Source organism: Nilaparvata lugens, chromosome 4 (assembly GCF_014356525.2).
Source record: "Nilaparvata lugens isolate BPH chromosome 4, ASM1435652v1, whole genome shotgun sequence".
In the NCBI taxonomy this organism is placed as follows: Eukaryota; Metazoa; Arthropoda; class Insecta; order Hemiptera; family Delphacidae; genus Nilaparvata; species Nilaparvata lugens.
In genome coordinates, this window is record NC_052507.1 from 36,545,903 (window position 1) to 36,573,469 (window position 27,567).

Sequence of the window (27,567 nt, forward strand, 5' to 3'; positions counted from 1 at the left end):
GGTAATATTGATTTTGAATAGTGGGAAAAATGAAAAAAAAATCCTGTAAGAGTTTGAATTTATAGCAATATTTTGCAAATAAAGGGAAGATGTAAAGAGATTAGAAAAATGGTTCTAATCAATGTGATGGGAAAATGTTAGAGTTTAGTTTCGTATATTCATCACAGTCATCATAATTATGTGTTTTAATTTATTAGTATTGATAATATATTGTATAAATGATATAAATGATAGCTCCAGAATCTCCACCACATCCATACAACCAAATTTTCATCTGAAATTAATCTGAAAGCAGATGGAAATTAGTGAAGTATTTTAATAAGGGAAAAATACGTAACTCGTGAAGAACGATTTTACATGAAATTCTGGAATAAATTTAAGTTGACAATAATTCAAATTTTGAGCTCATTTCAAACTTATCTATTCACACCACTTCAACCTTTTATTGATTACTGTTTTCAATCTTTCTCAGTCATTCAAACTTTTTTCTTTTATTTTTCTGCCTTCCTCTCTGCTCCTTCCCCAAACGTGAATTTTTCCTCTTTTCTTTCTCCTTTCTCATCAATGTTTCCTTTCTCCGTCTTCTTTTTCCTTCGTCTACATGCCAATGCTGGTGGCTCATATATTCGCTGGTGGAACAGGACAAAAGGTCGTAAAGTGGAGTTGGCATTGGCTCCCACTGGCAGCAGACGTGACGATCTTAGCAGGATCAGTGGCAAACAGGACCTGTTGAAATGCAGCGTCAACGAGCTGTGCATTGAGACTGGAGACAAGGACGAAGCACCAAGCACTAGACTCACAATAATTGAAATGCAAATTTGATAGCAGCACAGATGCTACTGTGGAGAGTGTGACGAGTCAGGCCAGCCTAGTCTTCACTCACTCCCATCTCCCACAATGCGCTGACATTTGCTTTGAAATTATTGAAAAATTTGAGTTAGTAATTACTTTTTTGAAACGTCGGCCAGTTTGATTAGTGATTTTTAAAATCCTCGGAATTATTTTTCAATAAATTTAGAGTATTCTACGTTTCCAGGTTTTAATTCTTTTTGTTCCATTTCCCTTCACAATATCCTACGCCACCATTCCTCTGCATCATTGACTTTTCAAGTACTTTTTAACGGTTTTCTTTTCTCACTGCGTTTTCAGCTTCCGTTCTTTTCTTCTCCATATCTGAACTTCTTGTGTCTTGCTATAATCCTCTCATTTCGTCTTCCTGCCAAATTTACCTTCTTGCTTTTCCCTTCAACTTTATACTTTTAACTATTTCTCTATTCCCTTCCATTTCTCACCTACTTCGTCTCTTTCTCATGTATATGGTTATGGTTCGTATTCAGAAGGTGATTTTTGAATCAGGTGAGAATTGAGGAGATAAAAATCTGCTGATTTAACTGGGGTATTGATTTTGAGTTGGAGAGTAGCATTGCTACGCTCACATAAATATTTGAAATCAGGAACTTGAAGATTAGAGCCTATTATTAGCAGAATGGGCAAATACATTTCGGTGGAAATATGGCATACGATATTTTCAAAAATGCTGGGCGATACTAAAATCAAGAAATCTGGTGGAGATGAAATATGTCTACATTAAAAAATGCAAGTTATTCAACGATATCTACATTAATATGAGTATTTTTGAAGGAGAACTGAGGATTTAGAGTGAATAGTGATTAAACAATAAAGTAACATTGACTTGAAAAGCTGTAGAGAGAGCACTTCTGTTCATGATCTTCTAAATTCCCTTGTTAGGCAATTCATCATTAGTAACTACATTTCTTCGAAAGAAAACTCTCATCAACGCAACACTAATGAAATTTAGAAACCCCGAAAAATCAATCCTGGTTTGGTAGAGCTGAGTGAGGCGTGATGACCAGAGTCAAAAGTAAATAGCCGTCCATAATGCTATCGGCTGAAAGCTTTGGCCGTAAGTTCTCATCCGCGGGAAGTTGTTAAGTGGAAAAAATTGTTCAGCTCGATCATTAACAAAGTTATATTGCCGGCTTAAGGGCTGCCGTGCCGTAGCCAGCTAAAAGGAGGCATCCTGCTAAGAAATGAAAACTTGCTTAACCGACTAATAATAACAGAACGTCTGCTGGCTAACACGCTCCCGGTTACGGCAGAGAGATAAAAACGATGGAGAAAAGTGGTAGAAAGTGATGTGAAGTGAAGGAAGAAGAGTCATTGAAGGAATATGTAGGAGAGAGAAAGGAGATTGACAAAAACAGAAATTCTCAACGCATTATCAACTCACACATGTTGGGTGAAGTGGAGAGAGGAAGAAGAACATGACATTATCTATTATTGTTAAATCTTCGAGTCTCAATAAATTCTGTCAATCCATGGAACTTTGGAATGATAACGATGATGATAATCATGCGAATAATGATGAGTGAGTTGAAATGGCACAAAGAGTAGAAATTTAGAGGTTATAATTTTTAGATTTTTTGTAATACACGAAAAAGATGACCGTTCTCTAGGAACATTATAAAACAGTAATGAATATACAAATCATCTACATCTAATCTTTGACTGGCGCCCTTCTCAATTACATACTTCCTTATATATTCACTCGTATATGAAATGAACATGCCCCAAATTCTAGCATCCATCCAGAAACAAAACATCATTAATTGATTATCCCAAGCCTAATTTTATTTCAAATTACATTCGATTTCAAGATCAATTTGAGTGTAGTAGGTGTCGGATTGAAAAAGAAAGCTTCTGAATGCTGAGCCTTGTCAAGAGGAGCTTTTAATCTGAAAAAATATCAAGAAGTGGCCAGAAATCGATAGAGCGAGCCTGGTGGACTCTTTTAAGAATCTAGTTGCGAAGTGGGAGTCTCAGCCCCTCAGCCCCTCAGCACCAGCAGGACCAGGGTTAATCTGTTTCCCTCCCCCCACTCCTTTGTCATCGGTACCCCTCCAAAGAGGCATTCCCCCCTACCCGTCGCCCCCTCCGGAAGCTATTTGAAAATATTTCTGCACTCTTTCCTTGCTCGGCTTCCCCTCGTTGAGAAACTTTCAATTCGTATATTAAAGTCAAACAGATGTCTTTGATATTTCGACAAACAGTCTGCTGCTGCTTCAGACTGCCGAACTAGGAGAAAAGAGAATACTTATTGGGGAGAGGGGAACATTTGCATACGACGGTTGAAAATAGAAAAGCCCTCAACTGATTATGACGGATCTCTCATTTTTATCGTCAAGTTTCTCTCCCCTCACTGCTTTTTAACTACTGGACTATCGATTCGGTCCCTGGCTGTCTCAGGCTAAAAAGTTGATTTAATTGTGTGCCCAGTGCGCAAGAATTATTGAACTAATTTATGCAATTCTCAACGAATTCTGAGTAGAAGGGAGATGAATCCTATCCAACAGAGGCTGGGACTTCGTATTATTAATGCGCAAAATATCGTTTCTATTCGAAATTGGAAGAGGGTTCGATTAGCGTTTGTGCAATAATTGGGATAAGTCTGAATTGTCATAGTATGAATTGTAATAAATGTTGCTATAGTAACATAACTGACTTTATATTGTTGAATTGAGTTGTTTTCTCCAAAACGGTATGTTGTATGGTTGAAATTCTGTATATAATATAACGTTGACCATGCATTTTCCATGCAAGTGTTCCATGCCTCGATTCTCAGCCCATATTTTTTTCAATACTATAGCTAACTAGGCTAGAGACTGATGAGCTCAATGTCTATCCTAACATACTACTTGAGAAATGAAACAGCGAGTTTCTCAGTATTTCGTACTGCTATTATTGAATTATGAATTAATATTTACACATTTCGACCACACTCAAGTCACAACAATTTTATTATTACATTCAGTCTATATTGAAATTTTATAAGATATTCAGTTATCTATCTATTTAATCATTTGTGAATACAAATACGAATCATATAAGTCGAAGAATCTCTCAACATTATTATTCATCCATAATTGACTTCACTTATTGCGAAGTTCACCTGTGGGAGGTGCATTCCACAAGAGTCGATCCAAATAGTGTGATATTAATTTGTCAAATATGCGATGTAATATTTCACAGAATATTTCATACTCACAAAGTCATATAGTAGATATTTTTAAGTAAAATATTCTCAACCGTTTCTTACTTTGTGGTTCTATCATGAGCTGGAGATTAACATATAATCAACATCGGTAAAGATCTTAAGAGACTTATCATTTTCTGAAACACCATTACTGGAGAAAATCTACCATAAAAACTGTACTCAAAGAAATGTAGGCCAGAGTCAGCTCTAATTCGAAAATCTCTTCCGCAATATTAGGGCTTCATTTAGCTTAAAATAAGATTCCGCCTCTGAAAGGCTGCTTCGGACCCATTTGACAACTTCACCACGAATGTTTCTCGTTTCCAAGTTTCCCAACTGACGCCATTTAAAAATTCCTGTTATTATTTCGTTGGAAACTTTTCATTATTTAGTAATTATCACAGCTCCAAGGGGAATCGTTTTATTAAAGCTGCAAAGCAACACGAACAACGGATGGAACCAGAGGGGGAGGAAGTTCAATAATTGTGAAGGGGTTGTGTTGGTTACGGTTTGAGTAGTGTGTAGGGTGGTGTTGGTTAGGGGGGGGGGGAATTCTCACTCACCAAGCTGCCGCAATTACAGATAAACGTCGGAGAAAAGTTTACTGGTTGAAAAGTTCACCAGCTCCTTACACTTTGAGTTTCCCACAAAAATAAAGTACTGCTCCCCATTTTTCGGAGAAGGCTTTCAATTTTGAATTCAATTTTCTTCAACACCTGAGCACAATATTGAGTATAAGGTGCCCGATACTCTGTACGACTACTTGATAGTTTCAAAATCAAAGTTATAGGACAGATTGGGTTCAACCAACTTGTTGAAAGAGTTCTTTTTGAACTTTTATATCCTTGAAGTCTCATATAATATTTCCCCCTACCGTGTATCCATATATAAGGAAGCATTAGTCTCATCTTCAAAAAACATTTCTCAATCCCCCCTCCTTTGTATTTTTAGATTAACCAGTTTCATACTATTGATATTGTAGAGCTGTAGAGCCGAAAACTTGATGATGTGATCTGTGTGGCCACTAAAACATTTTTTTTCTACTGAAGTTTTAAACTAATTATTGATAATTTTATTCTACCAATTATTTGTTACTAGCATGTAACCCGTGCTTCGCAAGGGTCTTTCTTAAAACTTGACGTAATGAATCTAGAAGAATTCAAAATAGGCCTATAATAATCCTCGGTTGATTAAGAATTTATATGCTGCATTTCAATTAAAAAAAGAAGTTGGATTCAAAATGGCGGAAAAAAATTGGGTGTGACGGAAAACCTGTTTTTATCATTCGAAAAGGATCCCCAATCATACCTATCTTCTAATTTCCCTTTTAAGAGAAATCTTCTGCTGCTTCCATACAAACTGGAAGCATGACAAATATTTGAAGTTTGACAAACTGAAAACTTGATGTAATCAAATCTTGAAGGATTTGAAATTGGTCTATAACCACCCTCGGTTAAGCAAGAATCTATATGCAAAATTTCAAGTTAATCAGTTCAGCAGTTCTGACGTGATAATGCGTCAAACATAATAAATTTCCCTATACTTTACATCTGTATAGGCTACGTTCATAATCCAATTCTTTCCTTTATTATAGTATAGAAGATGGATGGATGATCATTGTTATTCTACTAACAGATAGAATAAGTTCAATAGTTTTCCTTCCAGAGGGAGTTTTGTCAACCCACAAAACTCATTTTTCATTTGAACATATGACGAAAAGGTGCATATGACCTTATTTTTTTGCTCAGCTTGCCAAAATACCCCTCATTCCAATATTAAAATTAGGAAATTCACCAAATTACTCAATTTAAAATATTAAATATAGGCTACGTTTATAATCCAGTTCTTTTCTTTATTATAGTTGTGACGACTCGTTCCAGTGTCTACTTAAAAAAAACTAATTCTTTAAATCATATTATGAAAATCAAGGCAGAGGCAGCAAACAATCTCGAAACATAATGGTTATCAACGTTACCGCTAACTGATAACAATATCAAATTGAATCAGTCTCTTCTAGTAAACCAATTGAGTTCATATTGCTTATTATATTATTTATTCTATTAATTTGTGAAATTATTATATTAAAATCACATCTATAGGTTAAGGGTATGTTGTGGTAAACCTAACCTAAAACGTTCAAACGCTTAGAACACCAATATAGAGTCGAGATCGTTCAGACCTGCTTATTGTATAATATAATGTGATGACATGTTTATTTATGAATCATTATTTTTCGTTATTGTGTAGGAAAAAAGGAATCTATAATAATAAGCTAATCAAAATTACTAGCACAATAATCGAGTTTATTTTTGAAAAACAAATTATAAAAAAGATATTGTATTCTGATGTACAATAATAGCAAAAAGTTACAAATACTCTTTGTATGTAAGTCTACATTGACAAACGGTACTATTTAATTTAATTATATTTATTGTTTGGATTATCAACAAATTAATTTTAAATAGAAACGATCTTGCTAGATTTATTCCTCTTTGCACGAACAACCAATCAGAGGATGAAGAAAGGGATAGGCTACCAAAATTTGAATTGTTGAGATGCAACACAGAATGTCGAGATCTCTGTTATTGTAATTTTATGTATTATTATTGATTCACCTACACTGTTGGAATTGAACTGTATTTTGAAATGATTGAATTATATTTATGTTTTAATGTATTTATTCGTCTTGTAAGTCAGGGAATTGAATGTAAACAAAGGAACCATTTTTCATAAAAATATGACGTGTGCATTACGTCACTCAGCTACAACCAATAGCAATCTTCCTATGCAAATTAGAAACAAAGAGATTCATAGAATTGTGAATTGAATTCGGAGGAAGAAGATTTTGGGCTGTTCTAGCACCGACCTTGCCCTAGTCACACGTTTTGAGTAAACTTACATTCTTGTTGAAAAATTTTATGTAAATTGTTTTTAACTGTTTATTTGTGAATTTAAATGTTAATTGTAAAGTTCCTTTTTGTTTGTGGAAATAATAATTAATGTAAAATACCCGATTAAATCTACATGAATCGCAGAGTAATATACCAGCAACACGTTCTACTTGGAGGCCAGAAAATCTAGCACATGGCAGAAGAATAATTATTTGCGATCCAAGGAAAAAGGAAAACAGAGTCGCGTGAGTGTTCTTCTAGTAAATATATTGGGGCCCCATCTACGATTCATGAGTGATATAAATTCTGATGAAAATTAATGGTCATGACCAGATTGTAATCAGGGGAAATCCAACGTTAATCTACATTATAATAATCATCATTAAATTAGATTAATTTATAATAATCTGTCTATCGATCAAGCTATTCCAAAGCAGAACTCACAACCCTGTAACTATTATTTTAACATACATCTTCTTTCAATTCTTGAATCATTATCAAATTGTAATCTGTACATGTCTGATATTGTTAAACCAGAACACGTTATACTGATCATCACCATTAACTTGAAAAATTATCATTTACTATCTGCTTATCTTGAAAATTGTCAATATATTGAAATAACTGAGCATATCTTCCAGTTCGTTTCTTTTCTGAAAACCTTGATATCGTCTTTGACACGTTACCATTGGTATTGTGATAGACCTCATATGGTCAGTGTAACAAGTCGGGAAATTAATTGAGTGGAAGGTTGTGGATGGTTGCTAATGTATCAGTGGATCAATGCGGATTAATAAATATAATTCTGCTTACATTTGCTTTTACATTGGTCACTATCGACGGCTTAGCTTATAATTTCCAGAATAAATTAAACAGTGTATACGGCATTTTGCAGGATTTAAGTCAATGTAATCCAGCACTGATAGGATTAGATTCTGTACTCGAACCCCTTTTCGGAAATTATATTTATTGATTAAAGTATTCATAATCAATTCTGATAGCGGTAAGAGGCACAATCATACATGGATTTGTGATCTATATATTTGTTCGGGTTGCATTGGCTCTTTATCAGAACAACAACCAGGTAATAATTTTAAGATCGCTTTACTTAAGCTCAATATTATTGGAACACTCCAATCCTACATCTGGGATAAACTACAGATTTCTCAACCAATTAAATAAATTCTCAGGTCTGATATCACACAGAGGGGCATATCATGTACCCGTAAAAGTGAGCACTTTCATAAAATTATCTATTTTTTGTGTGGTCCATGCCCTCCCTGGAGCTAGGTCTGTCACATAGTATAGAAGATGGATGGATGATCATTGTTATTTTACTGAAAGATAGAACAAGTTGAATAGTTTCCCTTTTAGAGGGAGTTTTGACAACCCACAAAACTCATTTTACTTTCCTTGCCCTATTACCATAGGTAAGGAAAGTTTTTACTTTCCTTGCCCTATTATCATAGGTAAGGAAAGTATTGCTTTCCGAAAAAATTAAGGTGCCCAAATTTCTATACGTTTCAAGGTCCCCTGAGTCCAAAAAAGGTTTTTGGATATTGGTCTGTATGTGTGTGTGTGTGTGTGTGTGTGTGTGTGTGTGTGTGTGGTGTGTGTGTGTGGTGTGTGTGTGTGTGTGTGTGTGTGTGGTGTGGTGTGTGTGTGTGTGTGTGTGTGTGTGTGTGTGTGTGTGTGTGTGTGTGTGTGTGTGTGGTGTGTGTGTGTGTGTGTGTGTGTGTGTATGTGTGTCTGTGTACACGATATCTCATCTCCCAATTAACGGAATGACTTGAAATTTGGAACGTAAGGTCCTTACAATATAAGGATCCGACACAGCAGCTGAAATGGCGAAAATGTTGTCAAAAACGGAGTTTTACGCGATTTTCTCGAAAATGGCTCGAACGATTTTTATTAATCTTATACCTAGAATAGTCATCGATAAGCTCTATCAACTGCCACAAGTGCCATATCTGTAAAAATTTCAGGAGCTCCGCCTCATCTATACAAAGTTTGATTTTAGATTCTCAATTATCTGGCTTCAGATACAATTTAAACAAAAAATTCAAATGGGAAAGATTGAGCATGAGAATCTCTACAATTAATGTTCAGTAACATTTTCACCTTAAATCAGAAATAAGCTCGAAATTCGAGAAAATGTGATTATCCAATTGCAAACTGTTGATTCTATTAAATCATTCACTATGAAGAGAAAGCAGACCTCATGTGTCTCCAGGGTTATTGCCCTGTCACCAGCAGGCTCAAATCTTTGAATAGTAGACTGGAGATGCGCGGGAACACTAGCGGCAGGTGATCAATTCCCATAACGGCAAGGAAAGTTGTGAGAGTGCGCCACACCAGATTTTTTCATTTGAAGATATAACGAAAAGGTGCATATGACCTTTAATTGACCTTAGAGTCAGTCATTCTATCGCTCGAATAATTTTGAAATTTTAATTGAATAAAAATGGAAGAATAAATTTCTTTATGTAAATAACAACACCTTCATTCAAAGACATATTAACTGCATGCGTTTTCATATTGCCGATACAGCATTGATGAAACTGTAGACGTTTATTTAGCACTTTGTCTCAAAAATTGTTCTAGCTGAAAAATTAATAATCCATGCCACGTGTAGGCCTAAACATTGCATCAGGAAAACGAAGTTTCAAAACTATGTTTTTCAGGTAGAAAGCAATATAGAAACAGATGTTCCTTTCTTAATTTCGACCATATGATTTGATTTTTCAATGAAATAGAATGTACCAGTAATGAAATTTAAACATTAATTCTGAAAAATCTAGAAGGAAAATTAAAATTTGGGCTTCCAGGTGCACGAGATTGATATTTTTAGAATCTATGTGCAAAATTTGGAGATGTAAATCATTCCCGTTTTTCCGGTATGCAATCCACGAGTTGACATGTTTTGATGCGAACAAACGAACACACGAGCACACGAACAAACACAACCCTACTCTTTCTTATTATATAGCTGATGATATCTTGAATGCAGGTTCTCAACTTTGATGTTTGAATCAGTAGCGAAAATGCCATAATTGATATCAATGGTATATAATTAAAGATTCAATTCGAATAATAGATATATTTTCGTCCTAAAGAATTCCACAAACTTCTTATGAGTCTTGATACCATGAATTAGACTACTATATTATCCAGCCAATCATGAAGCTTGTTCATTCTGACCCGAAGAGCACAAGCCCACTTCACATTTGGATCACTCTGTGATGAAGAGCAGCTCTATGACTGCTGCTACACGCTCGTTGTCGGTGCTGGTGATCCCTGAGGGTGAAGGGGGCTCAAGCAGCTTTAGCATCCATTCAATTTTCATTTGTGTCGTGGAGCGGAGTCCAGTTTGTAGGCCTCGGCCACCGTATGCTGCTGCTGCTATGGTCGGCCAATTCCACGGGGAGGCCTGGTTGATAAGGTACTCTGTTTCAGTATGTGTGTTTGTACGATCAGTTGTCCATTGTCTCAGCGAGCTGTTATGTTGTAGCTCGTTTTACACAACATGAACAAACATGATGTTGTTCCTGCATTGTGCTTGCTGTTCACTTCCCCCCCCCCCTACAACACACTCCACTACTAAATAACGCATTTCCATATATAACTCTTTATGCTCGTTTCTCCTCTTTCCCTCTCCCCCACAATAGCGGGTGCCAAGGTTATTAACTCCATGATTATGTTTTGTGTAGCGTGGTGTGTTGGAGGTGGGTGAGTCAAGTCAGTCATTTACTTCTCGTTAGAGTTTAATTTCATAAATTTCAACTCAATTCGCTGTTTGTTGAGTAGTAGGGTGTTGATTCACTTCAACGTCTGACTCATAACTTGTTATTCTATGTTATTTTATCATCTAGAATAGATAGTTCATAGAATTGGAATTGTTTATGAATTTATTCCACTCAGATGACTGATAGCAAACTTAGTTTTAATTTAAACTATGAAGAAACAATCAATTTGGAACTGGATAAGATCAGCTATCAAACACTTTGAATTCAAGAAAAAATCAATATGGAAATGATTATAAATGTCCAATGATAGAATCACATTAATCATTTTTTCAAATGAAAATTCTTTCCTCAAAAAATTATCACATTATTCAAATGTTACAGCTTTACCATAACGAGAGCTTTATAATCTAATTCGAATTTGAAACATCTTGATACCATTGCTAAGAAAATTTGGTAAAATTTTTTGTTTGGAATCTTCACGAATTTATAAATTAAAATTTTTCAATTGGATTTGATCGGGAAAAATGAATTTGAGATCCTGATCAAATTCAAAAATAATTCTTCTGATAAAATCTGATTGAAGGGGATTTCAAAGAAACGTTGTTATGGAAACTTCGAAGTTCCTAAATGAATTCTATAACTGATTTCGAGGAATAGATTAAAATAAAACACAGTCACGATCATACTGAATTTTCTTACTCTCCTTATGAATATTCAGGGCACTTGAAATACCAATCAAATTACAAATTTGACTCACTATGAATTCGTCTACAACATAACGTCTCCATGAATTCTTTTAATTTTCCGAAATCTAAATTGTATTTTCAACTGCGATTTGTTGGAATGATAACAATGTCAGTATTCTGTAACAAGGGTAGGGTGAAAATGGATAGGGAACGTGGAATTTGATTGGATGTTTCAGCCGGAAACGATGAAAATGGGAAGTGAAAGAAGTAGAAGTGAACTGCAGAAGAGGAGACTGAAGTGAAGTGCCGAAACTGTTCGAGTCCGATGTGTGATCCATTGGATATCACCTTTGACTGGACCAAGCAGCTGTGCCCAATGGAAACCTTGGCTGTCTACTGTTTATCTCATTTGAAACCTTCGCACCTCCAAATAGGCTAGGCAGAACAGACTGCAGGATTAAGGAGCACCTTCACTGTGTGTCAAACAACATGCCTCAAGCTAGAATCTACTTCTCATGCTCCTTTACAACTCAGTGAATTGTGTTGTTGAGTGATTGGCCAAGTGTTGAGAAGATTCGTTATGGTGCCATTACAGTTTCACAGTATTCAATAATATGTTGCTAATGTATCGCCTAATTATTACTAAACTATTGCCCAATAAGTGTTCTGTTCATAAAGCAGTAACTTCAGGCACCTAGCTTTCATAACATTCTTCATAAATTCCATCTATTACGAAACAAAACACTGTAACTCTGAATTGAACTTTGTCCAGGATCATCTATCTGTTTAAATCAAATATTATTGCATTCATTCATAAGTTAAGTTTTGAATATTGTTTTTTCAAATACCCAATCTTTGGGGATCAACTCCAAGTTATGAGGATGGAATTCATATTTTCCACTCATTGACTCCAATCACAAAAAAATATCGTCAATATTGTACTGAACATGAATATATTTGTTTCAATAGTAGTATTTATGTATGGCTTGCCCTATTACCATATGTAAGGAAAGTATTGCTTTACGAAAAAAATTAAAGTACCCCAATTTCTAAATTTCTATACGTTTCAAGGTCCCCTGAGTCCAAAAAAGTGGTTTTTGGGTATTGGTCTGTATATATATATATATATATATATATATATATATATGTGTGTGTGTGTGTGTGTGTGTGTGTGTGTGTGTGCGTGTGTGTGTATGTGCGTCTGTGTACACGATATCTCATCTCCCAATTAACGGAATGACTTGAAAATTGGAACTTATGGTCCTTTCACTATAAGGATCCAACATGATCAATTTCGATCGAATGCAATTCAAGATGGCGGCTAAAATGGCGAAGATGTTGTCAAAAACAGGGTTTTTCGTGATTTTCTCGGAAACGGCTCGAACGATTTTGATCAAATTCATATCCAATATATTCATTGATAAGTTCTATCAACTGCCACAAGTCCCATATCCGTAAAAATTTCGGGAGCTCCGCCCCATCAATGCGAAGTTCGATTTTAGATTACCAATTATCAGGCTTCAGATACAATTTGAACGAAAAAGATCAAGTGGAGTAGATTGAGCAAGAAAATCTCTACAATTGATGTTCAGTAACATTTTCACCTAAAATTGAAAATAGACTCTAAGTTCGAGAATAAGTGATTATTCAATTGCAAATAATTGTTGATTCTATTAAAATCATTCACTATGAAGAGATAGCAGACCTCATGTGTGTCTCCAGCGTTATTACCCTGTCACCAGCTGGCTCAAATCTTTGAATAGAAGACTTGAGATGCGCGGGAACACTAGCGTCAGGTGATCAATTTTCATAACGGCAAGGAAAGTTGTGTGAGTGCGCCACACCAATTTTTTATGTAGAGGTTGAAGCTAATTTTTCGAACAAGAACGATTCATCAGATCGGTTGATGACACATAAACCTCAATTTGAAACAGTTTCCGTATTATGGAGCACAGCCTTTTCTCCCTCAAATAACGATGCTTTAAGGACGCGAAAACGAAGGAAAAACGAACTGTTCGTTTTTCGCAGCTCCCACCACTTTTGAGGGCATCACGAACCCACAAAGATATATATCACACCCAACTAAACGTTCTTGAATTAATTTATTGAAGTTGAAGATGGAAGGCAGGCATGTTTTCACCCATTCTTTTATTAGGATATTTTGCAGAGAAGAGAGAAAAGAAAAAGTTGGTACTTCCCGGCCGACCAGAAAGTTGTCTACCTTCAAGAGTGTGGTTGTGTGTGTGTGTGCGTGCGCTCTGCCTCTCCTGGTTAAAGAGTCATATTTTACATGCACAAGTTGGTTGCTGTGTCCCCTCCTTACCCCCTAGCACCACCACTTGCCCATTTGGTGCTTCGTGAGTTCCCTCACGATTACAAACACAGAGGCCTCCGAAACCCCCCCCTCCACCGATGCTATAAAAAGGGGGTTTGGCACGACGACAAAGAGGTGGGGGACGGAAGAAGGGGGTTGAAGTCACAACCCTGGCTTGCAGCCAAATCGCATGATATAGGTCCAACTTACCAAGGGGTTAATATTTGAACCCCACATCACAGATCTGATATTAGAATCGCTCTCCGTATAGCCGACCCAGCCCGGCCTAGTCTCCCAGCCAACCTATATGCATGATTTAATACTGAATAAAGTTCACGATTTATGAATTACTCCACATTACTGTTTTGTCTATGCACACACTCACTCTCACACACTCACTGCACTGCTTATATGCAGAATGGTGTGTTATAATAGTGTGCCTGTATTTATTTACTGTCAGCCACTCTGTATAAAACAACCTACTGGTCTATGCATGAATAGAGCTCCGCAAACTGCGAGCAATAGAGTCGATACTGCACATAGAGGCACGTGGCAACTGATCACTAGAAGGCTTCATTTTATTTGTGGTTAGTTTATCTTTGATTTCAATTTTTGAATGAATCTTAATGTTGATTACTGATAAATTGAGCAGGATGATATACTACACAACAATAATAGTATAAATCAGGTGTCACATTATTCATATAATGTGAATTACTGACAATTCTCGAGTGGGGAAGGTAAGAAAACCCACATATATTATTTATTGGGCAAAACCTTTCAAAGATTCAAACAGAAACGTTTTCAGAAAAGATTTCGGGAATAACATTTCTTATATTATAGCCTATGCTCTTCTAAAAACATAAAATAAGAGATTGTCTGATAGTACATTATCATCATATACTAATTATTGTATTTCAATAGTAAATATTATAATTGATCAATTGAATATTTCCAAAGAACAATGAATTCGGATATGACGGAATTGTGTGGCGCTCAATTCTGTTCGGAGGAAAAAAACGATAATAAACCAACATCTGGGATGTCAAAGTTAGGTCTGATCCTATTATATTGAGCGAGTGATTTCTTTATATCATATTATATTAAGCAAGCAATTTCTTTATATCCTATTATATTAAGCGAACAATTTCTGTATATCCTTGTTAAATTGAGCGAGCAATTAAACAGTTTTGGGTTGTGCGTGGTACTCCTCCGCCAATCATTTTGATAAATTGTGTTCAGTGTATCAATAAATGAATAAATAAATATTATAAACTATGCTTCTATGCTTTTGCACTCCAGAGCGAAGCTTAGTGCCCCGATATAAAGATTATGAAAGAGAAATACAGTAGGAGGATTCAACAAGAGAAGATGAAGAAAGATAGTTGTAGGAAAATACTGTTAAGGAGGAAAAGGAAACGAGCTAGAGGAAAGAAAGGAAGAAAGTCCTAAAAAGTTTCGTTTTTAGTGTGGATGAAGGTGGCTGGGTGATATCCCGTTTATGCACGTCCTGCCGTTCAATCTTGAGATACATACATCTCCTCGTGTCTGACTGGTGGGAGGGGTCCGCAAGGGGAGTCAACACCTGAAGGCATCAATGCTGGAACTGAAGCTGAAGAAGATAGGACATTTACTTGAATATTATGGTGTATGGAATAAGAGACGTGAACTTCTTGTTCCTCTACCTTGAGGAAGGGACAAGCTTCTCAAGCAATATTTTAAGTACAGTAGGCCTAAGTTATACATAACTTAATACGCAAATGTTGCATTATTCCCGAAAATGGATTATAGGGCCTGTAATAATGCTAATATCATAGTATTAAGAGTGGGTGAAAAGTCCGAGAACGGCTTAATATCTCATACTCAAATGTAATTTGACGGTGGGTGTGATTGTAGATCCTACTAAAATTGGAAATACTACTTTTCTATGACTTCAAAAATCTGGTCCACCATCTTGGATCCGCCATATTGAATGCTTTAAAAAAAAGAAAGTTGCATATGGCAGATCCAAGATGGCGGATCAGATTTTTGAAGTCATAGTAAAGTAGTATTTTCAATTTTAGTAGGATCTCCAATCACACCCACCGTCAAATTACATTTGTGTATGAGATATTAAGCCGTTCTCGGACTTTTCACCCATCCTGTATATTGGGTATCATACATTATGTGAGTATAGGATAAAACTATGGAACATAAATTACTTCATTATGAGCTACTATTCTACAATATTTATCTGTACATGCACAAAATTTATTGATAGATCAATCCATTGTGTAAGAAATGTACTCAAATTTTACATTTTCTTCTCTCTCAATACCACTACAGAGCAAAAATTTCTTCACTCAATCAAACAAAACCGATCTCCCATTCACAACCACAAATCCATCCATCTGACCTTTACTCCTCATTGCAACGTGCTAATGCAACGTACATTCAACATACTAATCAACACGTACATGAAATGTACTGGTGTGTGTGGGTATTTGCATGAAGGTATGTTCCATTATGTTCAAAAATGCGTCTACACTCAATATTATCCCAGGATAGTAGGCGTGTACCCTGCAACAATATAACGCATGGTTTTACACACCGTAAAACAAAACAGCCTCCTTATTTATTCAAGGCGAATATAATGCTGCCCCATCCCCATCCCACTAAACTACCACCACTCCCTCGAAACCCCTCAAACCACATCACACACGTTACAAAGTATACACCATCAAAGTCTACATCTGCTCTATTGGTGTCTCGCTTGTTTATACACACGTTCCTTGTTTCTCTCTCACTTTCTCTTATTAAGTTACACTCTCACTGCCTCTCTGTTCACCCCTTTCTATATGTGATCCTTCTCTTTTAGGAAAACAACGCTCTGATCCACTCTTATTCCCCACTCTGTCACTCTCACTCTTACCCTTCGCCAATCTCTCTTTATTTATGATTCGTTTTCTCTCTTACTCCTTCTACTACAAGCTCATTCCTCGCTCATTTACCAACTCACTCTCTCACTCTCATTCTACATCTCTTTCTCACTTCCTCCCCTTCAACACACACGCTCTGTTATTGCTGCATAAATACATAATGCTCTTCATTAACTTTTGTAAAAACAATTGTTCCACATCTCTGTTGAAAAGCCTGAGTAGCTCTTTTGGTACCAAATTCCCTCTCTCTCACTCAATCTGTCTCTCTCTGACACACACATCACGTACCGTTGTGTTTTAGCATTTTGGTAGGCTATTAATACGTTGCCAGTTGACTTATTCACACTCGTTGACATCGCTCTTAATTGATACATTTTAAAGTAGCCACCAGCTAATTAATTCGCTGATCAATTTGTTGGGGATTGTCGCAATCTACATTGTTTGTTATACTGTTCCACTCTCTTTGTTCAGACTTTCATCAGCCTCTCTCCCTCCATTGCTCTGCTCTTTTGTTCATACAGTATTATTCACAAATTAATTGTGGTTTTTGAGTGTTCTCCTTCATGAATCTCCAAAGATAAAAGTGATGTGATTGAAATATATTATTGATAGTATGAAAATACAGTATCCACCCAGTCTGATAGAGCTTGGTAATATACTGCAGAAGTCATGTTGCATTGAAAATCTCGTTTTTATTCATAAGCATGGATTATAATAATATTTTCTCACCGCAGTGAATTGAATGCATCCTTGATTGCTCAATCCTTGGAAATTTGTGTGTTTTTGGTGTATTATAGCATTTCACTACAAAACTTAACATTTTATTCGTCTATTGTTGCAGAACACTACCACATATTTGTTGGAGACCTGAGTCCAGAAATTGAAACGCAGACGTTAAGAGAAGCTTTCGCCCCTTTTGGTGAAATCTCGTAAGTTGAATCATTATCAATTTTATATTAAAATACTTTCTAATGATTAATCGTTATAATCATATTGATCTGGTTTCAATAAGTTATGAATCTTCACTATTATCATCTCTTTTCATACAAGCAGTTGTTGATCATGAAGAAAAAATTGAATGATTAATGTACAGAATACAAGGAAATACTCACAAAACGTATAAAAATGTGAAATAACCATTATTGAATGATGGTCTATCATGGATACAACAGATTAATATTATTCCAAGAATTTACACATTGATATGGTGTGGAAACGCCATTCAATATTGTATCAGGCATTAACCCATTGTTTATTGCATTCATGCATCTATAACCATATGGTCACACACGTTCAAACATTCACAATGCCGGCACATGGATTAAGAGATGTTGCAATTGCTTGTGACACAGTATTAGGCCTACGAACACTATCCTCGCGATCGGGGCTATGGTAAGATTCATTTCAGTCAGTCAGCATTGGTTGAATGCTCATTCAGCTGACAGTTGAAAGTGAGTCTGAATATACAAGCACCTTGTCTATCGTCTTCAATTATTCACCGACCCAACACAGAGTGCAGATCGCACACATTGCACTCAATGTTTGATACACTTAATGGTGATCGGAAACAACGTATTATAAATTAATGATTCATAAGAGCTGCCCAAGCCTTGTGCATTGATACAGATCTGTTGACTCTTGATACGCTATTAATATGCTCTTGTTGCCATTGTGTATCACGTCATGTATTGTATGATGCATTGTTGACTGACAAGATGGGTTTTGTTTGATATTGACTGCAATTAAGTGCAATTCACTGGATGCATCTCTCACCCATTCATTGAATATTCCAAGTAATGATATTACTATAGATGCCTGACGATTCACACACAACAATATTATTTACATTGAAAAGTATAAAATACTATTTATGGAGGCTTTACTAAGTCTATTGGGAATAGAAATTTCGAAAATGAAATGTTTCATAGAACACCTTCTGAAATAGAGGACAAAAAATATGCAATAGTGAAGGGGATTTTTTAGTTTTCTTAGAAGCGTAATTCTAAAAGTCATTTCATATACTTTCAGAGGACTAAATATCATTTGTATAATTAAAAATTTGAATATTATAGAATATTCATTTTTCATATGTATATAATATTATTGATATTCCTATATCTTCAAAATTATATATTATTATATTATTATTGAATATATTTATATTATTATAAGTATTGAGTTCAAATCAACACCACACCCTACTTGGTTAAAGAGGGCGACAGAGCTCGTCGAAAATTTCCAAAAAATAATGAAAGTTTCTAAGTGTTTTAATTCTATGTAGGCTATGTCTATTATATTATTATTGAATTATATATTATAATTATTATTGAGGTTCAAATCAACATCACACCCTACATGTTTGAAGAAGGCGACACAGCTCGTTGATAATGTCCAAACAATAATGTAAGTTTCTCGTTGCTTTTAATCTATCTATGTCGTGTGTTTCCTGTTCTAATTCATATTATTATAAAACGTATATACAGAGTGTCCCACCAGGGTTGTAACAGCCGTTGATAATAGATTCTACACAACATTTCTGACAAAAAATGTTTTGTAAACTTTTTCCTATCTACCTTAGGATTCGAGATATATCGATTTTTCGATATTTTCAAAATATGCCTACTTCCAGTCATTAAATACTCAGTAACTCAAAAACTACTGGTCGAATTTCAATTTCAAGGTTATTGTTGGGAAAAGAAAAACATTTCAAACAAGATTAATGAAATTTTATCTGTTGTTAGATATTTTGTAGTTTTTTATTAGGGCTTAATCTTGAAAAAAATGCTATTCTTCAAATTCATAGTCATATTTCAAACCTATTTTTCTCGATTTTTCTCCGGGTATTTATAGTGGTTTCAATATTTCAAAAACTTCTCCATTCCATAAGCTTTCGAATGAGTATAAATTTGAAAAGGTAAGTTCCATTATAAAGTGTTGAAAACCGCTAATATCTGGAATGAACACCTTCAAAATGAGGAAATTCACAAACAGCATGCATCAAGTGGAGATCCTAAAAGGGAGAAATCACCTGATTTATCTTCGACAATAATCACAAGTTTTAATCAACATTTCAACATTCTTCAATGATATGACTTTTTCAATAACTTGCATTATTTCCTGTACCATAAATCCTGAATAAGATAAAAAGCAGCGTATGTTTCAGTATTTTTTTTCAGTGTGCTTTCCAGTTAATTGGTATGATATGACTGTATCAACTTTGTATAGTAGAGAAGTGTTCGCGTTCATTATCATGAAATTTACCTTGATTGAGTACTTGAACATGTTATTGGTGTATGGAGAGTGTGGATGCAATCCAAGAGAGACAGAGAGAGTATACAGGAGACGTTTTCCTGACCAAAAACACCCATCTCATAACACGTTTTTAAAATTGACAGATGTCAAGATGGTAAGGGTCTAGGATCAGTTTCAAGGTACGAGAGGCCTGTCTTAATTTCTGAAGCCTTTGAGAATCTTATTCTAAAGTATTTCGAGCAGAATCCTCGATCCGGCATCCGGTGGGCAGCTGGAATGTTGGATGTTTCAAGAATAGTTCAAATAATATAGAAGAAGAATAACTTTCGACCATTTCATGATACCCAGTTCAAGAGTTGAATGAACCTGATACTGTTTCAAGGATGCAGTTTTGCCGTTGGATCTTAGCACAAGATTGTGTTTCAAACATTTTATTGACAGATCACAGATAAAAGAACATTCACAAGAACTGGTGCTGTAAATTTCCACAATACACATGCATGGACCTTTCATTTTCCCTGCAAGAATAAGTGGTGAAGTTTATATTCACTTTCTGTCAATGAGCTTCACGAATTGATGGAAGACATGCCTCTCAATTTGAGGCAGAATATGTGGCTCCAGACTTCTACTTTTGGGTGGTTGTGAAAAGTAAAGTTCACAGAGAACCTGAAGAGACCAGGGAGGAACTGATTCTCAGAATTCGATCGCCGTTTAAAGTAATGAAGACACGGCCCAACGAAGTGAGACGGGCAACTCGAAGCTTGATGAAACGCAGCTTGGAGCCACAGAAATGGAGGCTATTTTGAATTCCTGTAAGCAGTGAGCATGATATGTAACTTGATTACCATCTGAATGATTGCCATCAGTATTTTTAATTCTATCATTCATCTACTTCGAATTATTATTCTATGAATACATTTTGTTGGATCTTTTAAAATTGTATGATTAATATTTTATATAGGATTTAGGCTACGTGCTACAGGGAATAATGCAATAATCAGGTGATTTCACCCTTTTAGAATCTCCACTTGATGCATGCTGTTTGTGAATTTCCTCATTTTGAAGGTGTTCATTCCAGATATGTATTCATATAGATAATGTATTCATGGAACTTACTTTTTCGAATTTATACTCATTCGAAAGCTTATGAAATGGAGACGTTTTTGAAATATTGAAACAACTATATTTTCCTCGAGAAAAATCAAGAAAAATCAGTTTGAAATTTGACTATGAATTTGAAGAATAGCATTTTTTCAAGTTTAAGCCCTAATAAAAAACTACAAAATATCTAACAACAGATAAAATTACATTAATCTTGTTCGAAATGTTTTTCTCTTTCCAACAATACCCTTGAAATTGAAATTCGACCAGTAGTTTTTGAGTTATTGAGTATTTAATGACCGGAAGTAGGCATATTCTGAAAATACCGAAAATCGATATATCTCGAAAACTAAGGTCGATAGGAATAATGTTTACTGAACATTTTTCGACAGAAATGTTGTGAAGAATCTATGGTCAACGGCTGTTACAACCTTGGTGGGACACCCTGTATATTCATTAGAAAAATGAATACTGCATGTCCAAGCGAATATTTTTCAAAAAATTCAAGCTTTATACTTAATATTAACCATAAAAATATTCCTTCAGTCAAAGATAATATTATATTAACACTATAAAAACTCACCGGATCTAATCTTCATATCCGTTATTCCCAAAATTTATTCCATGAGGTTAATTGCTCTTCTACAACATTAGTTTACATTGGGATATTTTAATGGTACAACCCATGTTTCATCAGCGTCCAACTTCATCGTAACAGGAACATTTCTGAAAAATTACTAGGTTTGTGGAATGATTTCGTGGAATTTTTGACAAGGCCGGACATAGATAATTTGGAATTGGTGGCACTCAGAGCAGAGCGGAGCTGTGTCCAACCACAAGCGGCCGCAATTCTCATTAATCGAACATTGCCTCTCATATCAACGACAATGAGCTAATGCCCTCCGCTCCGGTGTGACGGTGTGACGGTGTGATACATCGCTGCTATTCGTCGTTCATCAAAAAATTCCATCAGATGTGTCGATGAATTTATGATGGGGCCGTAATGACAGCGCGCCTCATCAATAATATCAAACAGGTTATGAGAATTGAAACCCAATGTCCATCTACCCCATTCTACGCTTCCTCTTTGTCCCTCGTATTTCCTCAAAAAATTATTCTTTCTCGATCTAGTCAACTGCTGACTCTTGCTGGAGGTGACAGTTTGTTATCTGTTGAAATTGAAACACAAATTTGACAATTAGTATACTGAGTTGAAGTTGAAGCTTTCTTAGATGGGAAAAAATTCTTATGTATCATCCCAGATCTGGAGCAACTCTAGAACTGGGAAGGTACAAGATAATTCTTTTGAAATTATGGATGAAGAGTTTTTTTTATAGATCCTCAACTCTCCCATTCCATTGTCATTAATTTGATCGTTGAATCCTTCGCCAAAATTTTCATTATATAAACTGACATGAATTGAGAACTGGTTGGAATCTATGAAATTATTCAGTAAAACCTCTGGAATCTATGAAACATACTAGATGGAAAACAATAGAGCTTCATTCTTATTCAAAAATAACAAATCACTAAAAAAATATGTTGGTCCATTGATAATCCAGAAGAAGTCAAGCTTACTCTCAAAGAATCAACTGTATTTTCATAGAAATTAGCAAAAGTGATAAATGTGTTGATATTATCCTATTCAATTCTCCACATAATATAATATTTATTGATTCTCAGAATACTATACAAAGTGAATAAAAATGTATTAATTGTTTAGACATACCAACCTTTCTACACTTGATGAAGTTCATTGTGTTTCATTACTGGCAAAAATTTATACTTGACCGGCAGTAGGAGTAGCAGTTACAAAAGAAGAAACTTTATTCAGAAATTGCAGATATAGTTCATTCAAGTGCAGTAAACCCTATCCTAACAAAAATTTATCGAAAAAACGGTGAGTCATATAAATGATCTAGTCTAAACTATGTTAAAATAGTAGATTATTGTGAAAAATTTTAGAAAAAATGTAATAGACTAATGATTCATTAAATTTTACACTCTGGTAAAATTTTAAGATCATGAGGGAAATACACTAACAAGCCTCCATATCATTGGAGATGACAGGAATTCCATTTTGAGTTCCCGCTCAGCATTTTTATATAATTATGATTTTTGGATGTGTTCAAACTCCTGTGACCTGTTATAATATTGAACATCACATTGCAGTGGATGGACTATTCAAATCTATCCATTGGAAAGATTTTAATAATGCTTTACGTTATAATGAATAACGCATATACCGAGTGGATCAATTATTGATTATACCATTAACGAAAATCAAACATTGCTTATGAATGCTAAAATTCATGATTAGATTAATTATTATCAATCAGGGACCTGTTCATAATTGGAAATGCAGAAATGTATATCAGTGGTTGATTTTAATTATTATAGAAATTTTTCTAGTGAAGTGATTCAGTGATTCTGAACAATTAGTCTGAAAATTTTGTTAAACCTTCAAGATAACTTTGTATTTATACCATTTTTCCTATTCATATCTCCCATTCACTTTCATAGGGCCATTCTATACCGACCATAACATTATACGTATTTCTCATACATGACTCAACTTAGAATAGCAAAGACAAATCGGAATAAACACCATTAATTCCATTAATTTACACATTTCATATCAACCAGCGTTTTTATAACAACACTCATTGAATATTATACGTCATTTTTCTCATATCTATGATAAATTGTTATATTATAATAGAGAAAAGAACTTGCTTATACACGGAATAGGAAATTCACGAATGACGCATCATCACGTCTGAACTACTGGACTGATTAACTTGAAATTTTGCATAGGCTATAGATTATTAATTTATCTTCAAGATTTCAGTGGTTCAAGTTGTTATCAGTTTTCGTTTGTCAAGTTTCCAATTAGACCCTTGCGGAGCACGGGTTACCTGCGAGTTCATTATATTATTGTAATGTAGATTTTGTAACGATTTTCCTGTATTTTTCTAGAGATAATGCATTGATGGTACGTAATTCAACCAAGTTTGCAGAAACCCCAAACCATAACTTTCTTCACACATCGAATCCTCAACCCACCATCATTCAGCATCCCGTAACTACCACAGCTCGTTCCAATGAGCTATGAATCCGGCGGACATTTAATAACGGCCGTAATGTAAGCAGACGCTTCACACTCTGCTGACGATTTCTAACGTCGATATCGATATATCGAAGATATTGAGATATCGATATATCGAAGATATTGAGATATCGAAGCGTTGTCGATTCCTTGACCGACATGTTGTCATATGCGCTGTGCTGGTAATGTGCTCAGTTGCCAACTTTCGACGCGTGGGTTTGGCTCACAACTAGTATTTATTTCGCTTTTATCTGCGAATTATATCGATTGTGAGATGATTTATCCTGGCGGGTGCAACGCAACGTATTGGTAGCATGCCAAACGCCCGGCCATCACTCATATCAATTTCTCTCTTTCTATTCTATGTCTTGCTCATCGTTCTTCTTCCCTCTATTCTGGTTCCCCAACACTATTCTCTTCTCATTCATCTGTTGTACTCTTTATCGATCCTCTCCACATCATTCCTCCAATCAGTTTGTGAGTGGATCATAAGTATGTCTAATTCTAAGTCCAAACTCCAAATAGTATTTCAAACTATTAATTATTATTCTTTTCTCATTTATTTCCATAGTCTGTTTTTTTACAATTTCTCCATCAAGTTAATGTATCCTTACCTCTCTATTCATCCTCAATTCACCAGTTTCATACTTTTCTGATGCAACTCCTCCTTTTCCCGTGTCCTACACCCTCTCTTGTGTTTTCAATATACTTTCCCCTCTGTCTGATTTTTCCCTTTCTTGATTGCTTGTCCTTGTCAATTCACTCACGTTCTTATTTTATATCTCGTCCTCATTTCCTTTTTCAGTATCTCCATACTTGTCTCCTGCTCCTTCTTCTATTCTTCCCTGCAATCCTCCGCTATTTATTATTATATGAAATTATTACATTATCCCTTCACAATATGCACCTTTCTTTATTTTGTTACTCTCCACTCCCTTGCACCTCTTTCGAACACTTCTTCAACCTCAGCTTCTGTTCTGTATGTTCCTCTGACTATTTCTACCTGACTGGAGGAGATTTTAGGCTATATTCAACCGTGATTCTTCTTATAAATGTTTCTAACCTTAATATCCTAAGCGAGTCCTCAATTCCAACTTTAACTATCTTTTGTTCTCCAGCTCTTCAATTCCGTTTCATAACTCTCAGATTCTAAGTCTTTCTCAACCTCTTCACTTACACTCCTGCTCTCAAAAACAGTCCAACGTTCATGAGATTTTCAGCAATCAATATTGAGAGTTGACAACTTTCCAGAAATGTAATCGTGATTTGTGTGCAACCAATTCATGGTCGAATAACGAGCAACGCGCGTCTGGTTGAGCATCACCAGTAACAAGGATCAGATTAGACCATCTACATTAGTTGTTAGTTTGTCATATGATTGTGGCAACATGTTTGCTTGTTCACTCGTAAATAATATTCGTATGAGTTCACAAATACATTCGATTTATTTAACATTCTCGTTTGTCTTTCCTAGTGTGTATTCTCTTCTCGTCTAGTTCATGTTGTTTGTTCACCTACAGCTACAAAATATGTAAAACTGCATTGATTTTGTTGATTTTTCAGTGACTTTAAAAAACACTTGTCAAGTTGTGCTTGATCCTAATTTACACGCTGTTTTTGTTATTCCTAATACTTGACCATCGAAGTTTTATTCAAACAGCTTACCACTGAGCGTGACTATGATAGTATTAAACAATATTATATACTATAATACAATACTAATAATTATAAATTAGGGCCATAGGCCTAACTCATTGTCATAATGATCGTCCTAGTGGCCTGGGTCTGTCATTTATGTCACAAGTCTGTTATTCCCTTGAGATATTACCATACCTCATTTGTTAGACTAGGCATCATTGGAAAAATGGAAAATGGTCCACGATAAAATTATCATGGAAGTATGAAATCATGAATGACCTTAGATTGTTCAAATTCGAAGGGAAGAATTTCGGCCCATCTTTGAACAATAAAAAATTACAACGTATTGATTGAGTTATGTAAAGCCAGACCACATTACATAAATATGTAACATTCACTCAGTCTTCTGTCACTCCCAGTATAACTTCCTAGAAGTCATTTTTCAGGACACTCCTCCTATTGCAGCAACACAATTCCTCCAACTTCTTCTGTTACACTGAGAAATGTGGAACTTTGATTAATGCTCTTCTTCAAATGACATATTTTACCAATAACTGCGATTTGCGATATCTTGAAAACTATTCTGATAGTCTGATTACAAGTGTGTTTGTTTATAAAAGATCAAGAATAAAACAATAATCACCTGAAAAACCGCAAATTGCTTCTTCCTCAAATCATCCCACAATCAGATTACAAAAGCTTGAATGAAGAACAAGAGTGTCCACATAAATCCATCAACGAGTAAACTAATATTGTATGGTAGACTGTATTACATTCGAACGTGATTTAAAATATTCGAGCCAGACGGGTGCTGAAAGGGTGTAGGGGTGTAGGGGTGTAGCAACCATTCATCATAGTGCTGTACAGTGGCAAAGTAGGGTTGTTTGGTGGTGGGGGGGCTTACTACTTAAACTTCAGCCTGTGATCGGTGTGTGGTGGGAGAGGTTATGGTGGGAGGGAGCTGAAGCAAGTTTCCATAATTAATGTATTTGGTAGAGATAACGTCAAAACAGTGTGCTCTGCACAAAATGTCGCTTCAAGGCACCAGCAGGCATGATTGGGTTTACTAAGGGAGAAGGGGGTAGAGAGTGAGAGGCAAAAATAGAGAGAGTGTACGCGAGGGGAGAGAGTAAACGGTAACTCAGTTCTGGGATATTTGGCTGCAGTCTCCGATAGCTCTGGAAAACTCGCTTGTTCCTTGTTTGTGGGCTGCTTTCTCTCTTCCTTTTATCACTCTCACCTTCCCATGTGTGGGAGAAAGTAAACACATGAAAAGAGTATGTGGGTAACTTTTTTATCACCTTATACACACCTGTTTTGTTGAACAAACATTATCACTGTATTTTATTATATTTTGGTGCTACAAAGGTTATTAGGGTTTGTCTTACAGGTAGATACTGTCGTTTAGTGCTGTTTATGTTCAGAAATTGTGGCTTCTAGGCATGTCCATTGAGAGTTTGAATACTTTTGAAATTTTGACTTGTACGTTCTTGTTCCTCCAAAAAAATAAGAAGAGAACTATTCAAGTTGAAATACTCCAACTTCAAGTTGCATTCTACTTTATCTAGATTATTCCTATCGAGTTAGAGATGTATTTTCATGTTTGGTCTATTTCTCACAAATTGTAATGAAATGAATCACACTCGTGAATTTATATGAATCGTATGAAATTCAATCAAAATGGATAAATACATTCTGTGTTCGACCACATTAGACTACAATCTTATAATAATTGATATCATCCAACGATAAATTAATGTGAACAAAAAATGGAATACACAGAAAATACACTTGTTGGAATAGTAGTTGTTGTAGGAAAAAGGTAAATATTTCATTAGTTTTGGGTATATCGTATATC

At 35.4% G+C, this 27,567-nt stretch overlaps 1 protein-coding gene across 5 annotated transcripts in view; it reads left to right on the top strand.

Annotated features, from left to right (window-relative positions):
- LOC111049599 (nucleolysin TIAR) overlaps positions 1-27,567 on the top strand; it is a 675,963-nt gene that overhangs the window by 478,819 nt on the left and 169,577 nt on the right. For all 5 annotated transcript variants that reach the window (XM_039427387.1, XM_039427388.1, XM_039427390.1 and 2 more), the window contains one exon: positions 17,451-17,538. In XM_039427387.1, coding sequence (XP_039283321.1) covers positions 17,451-17,538 — 88 coding nt within the window. The remainder of the gene's footprint in view (positions 1-17,450; positions 17,539-27,567) is intronic.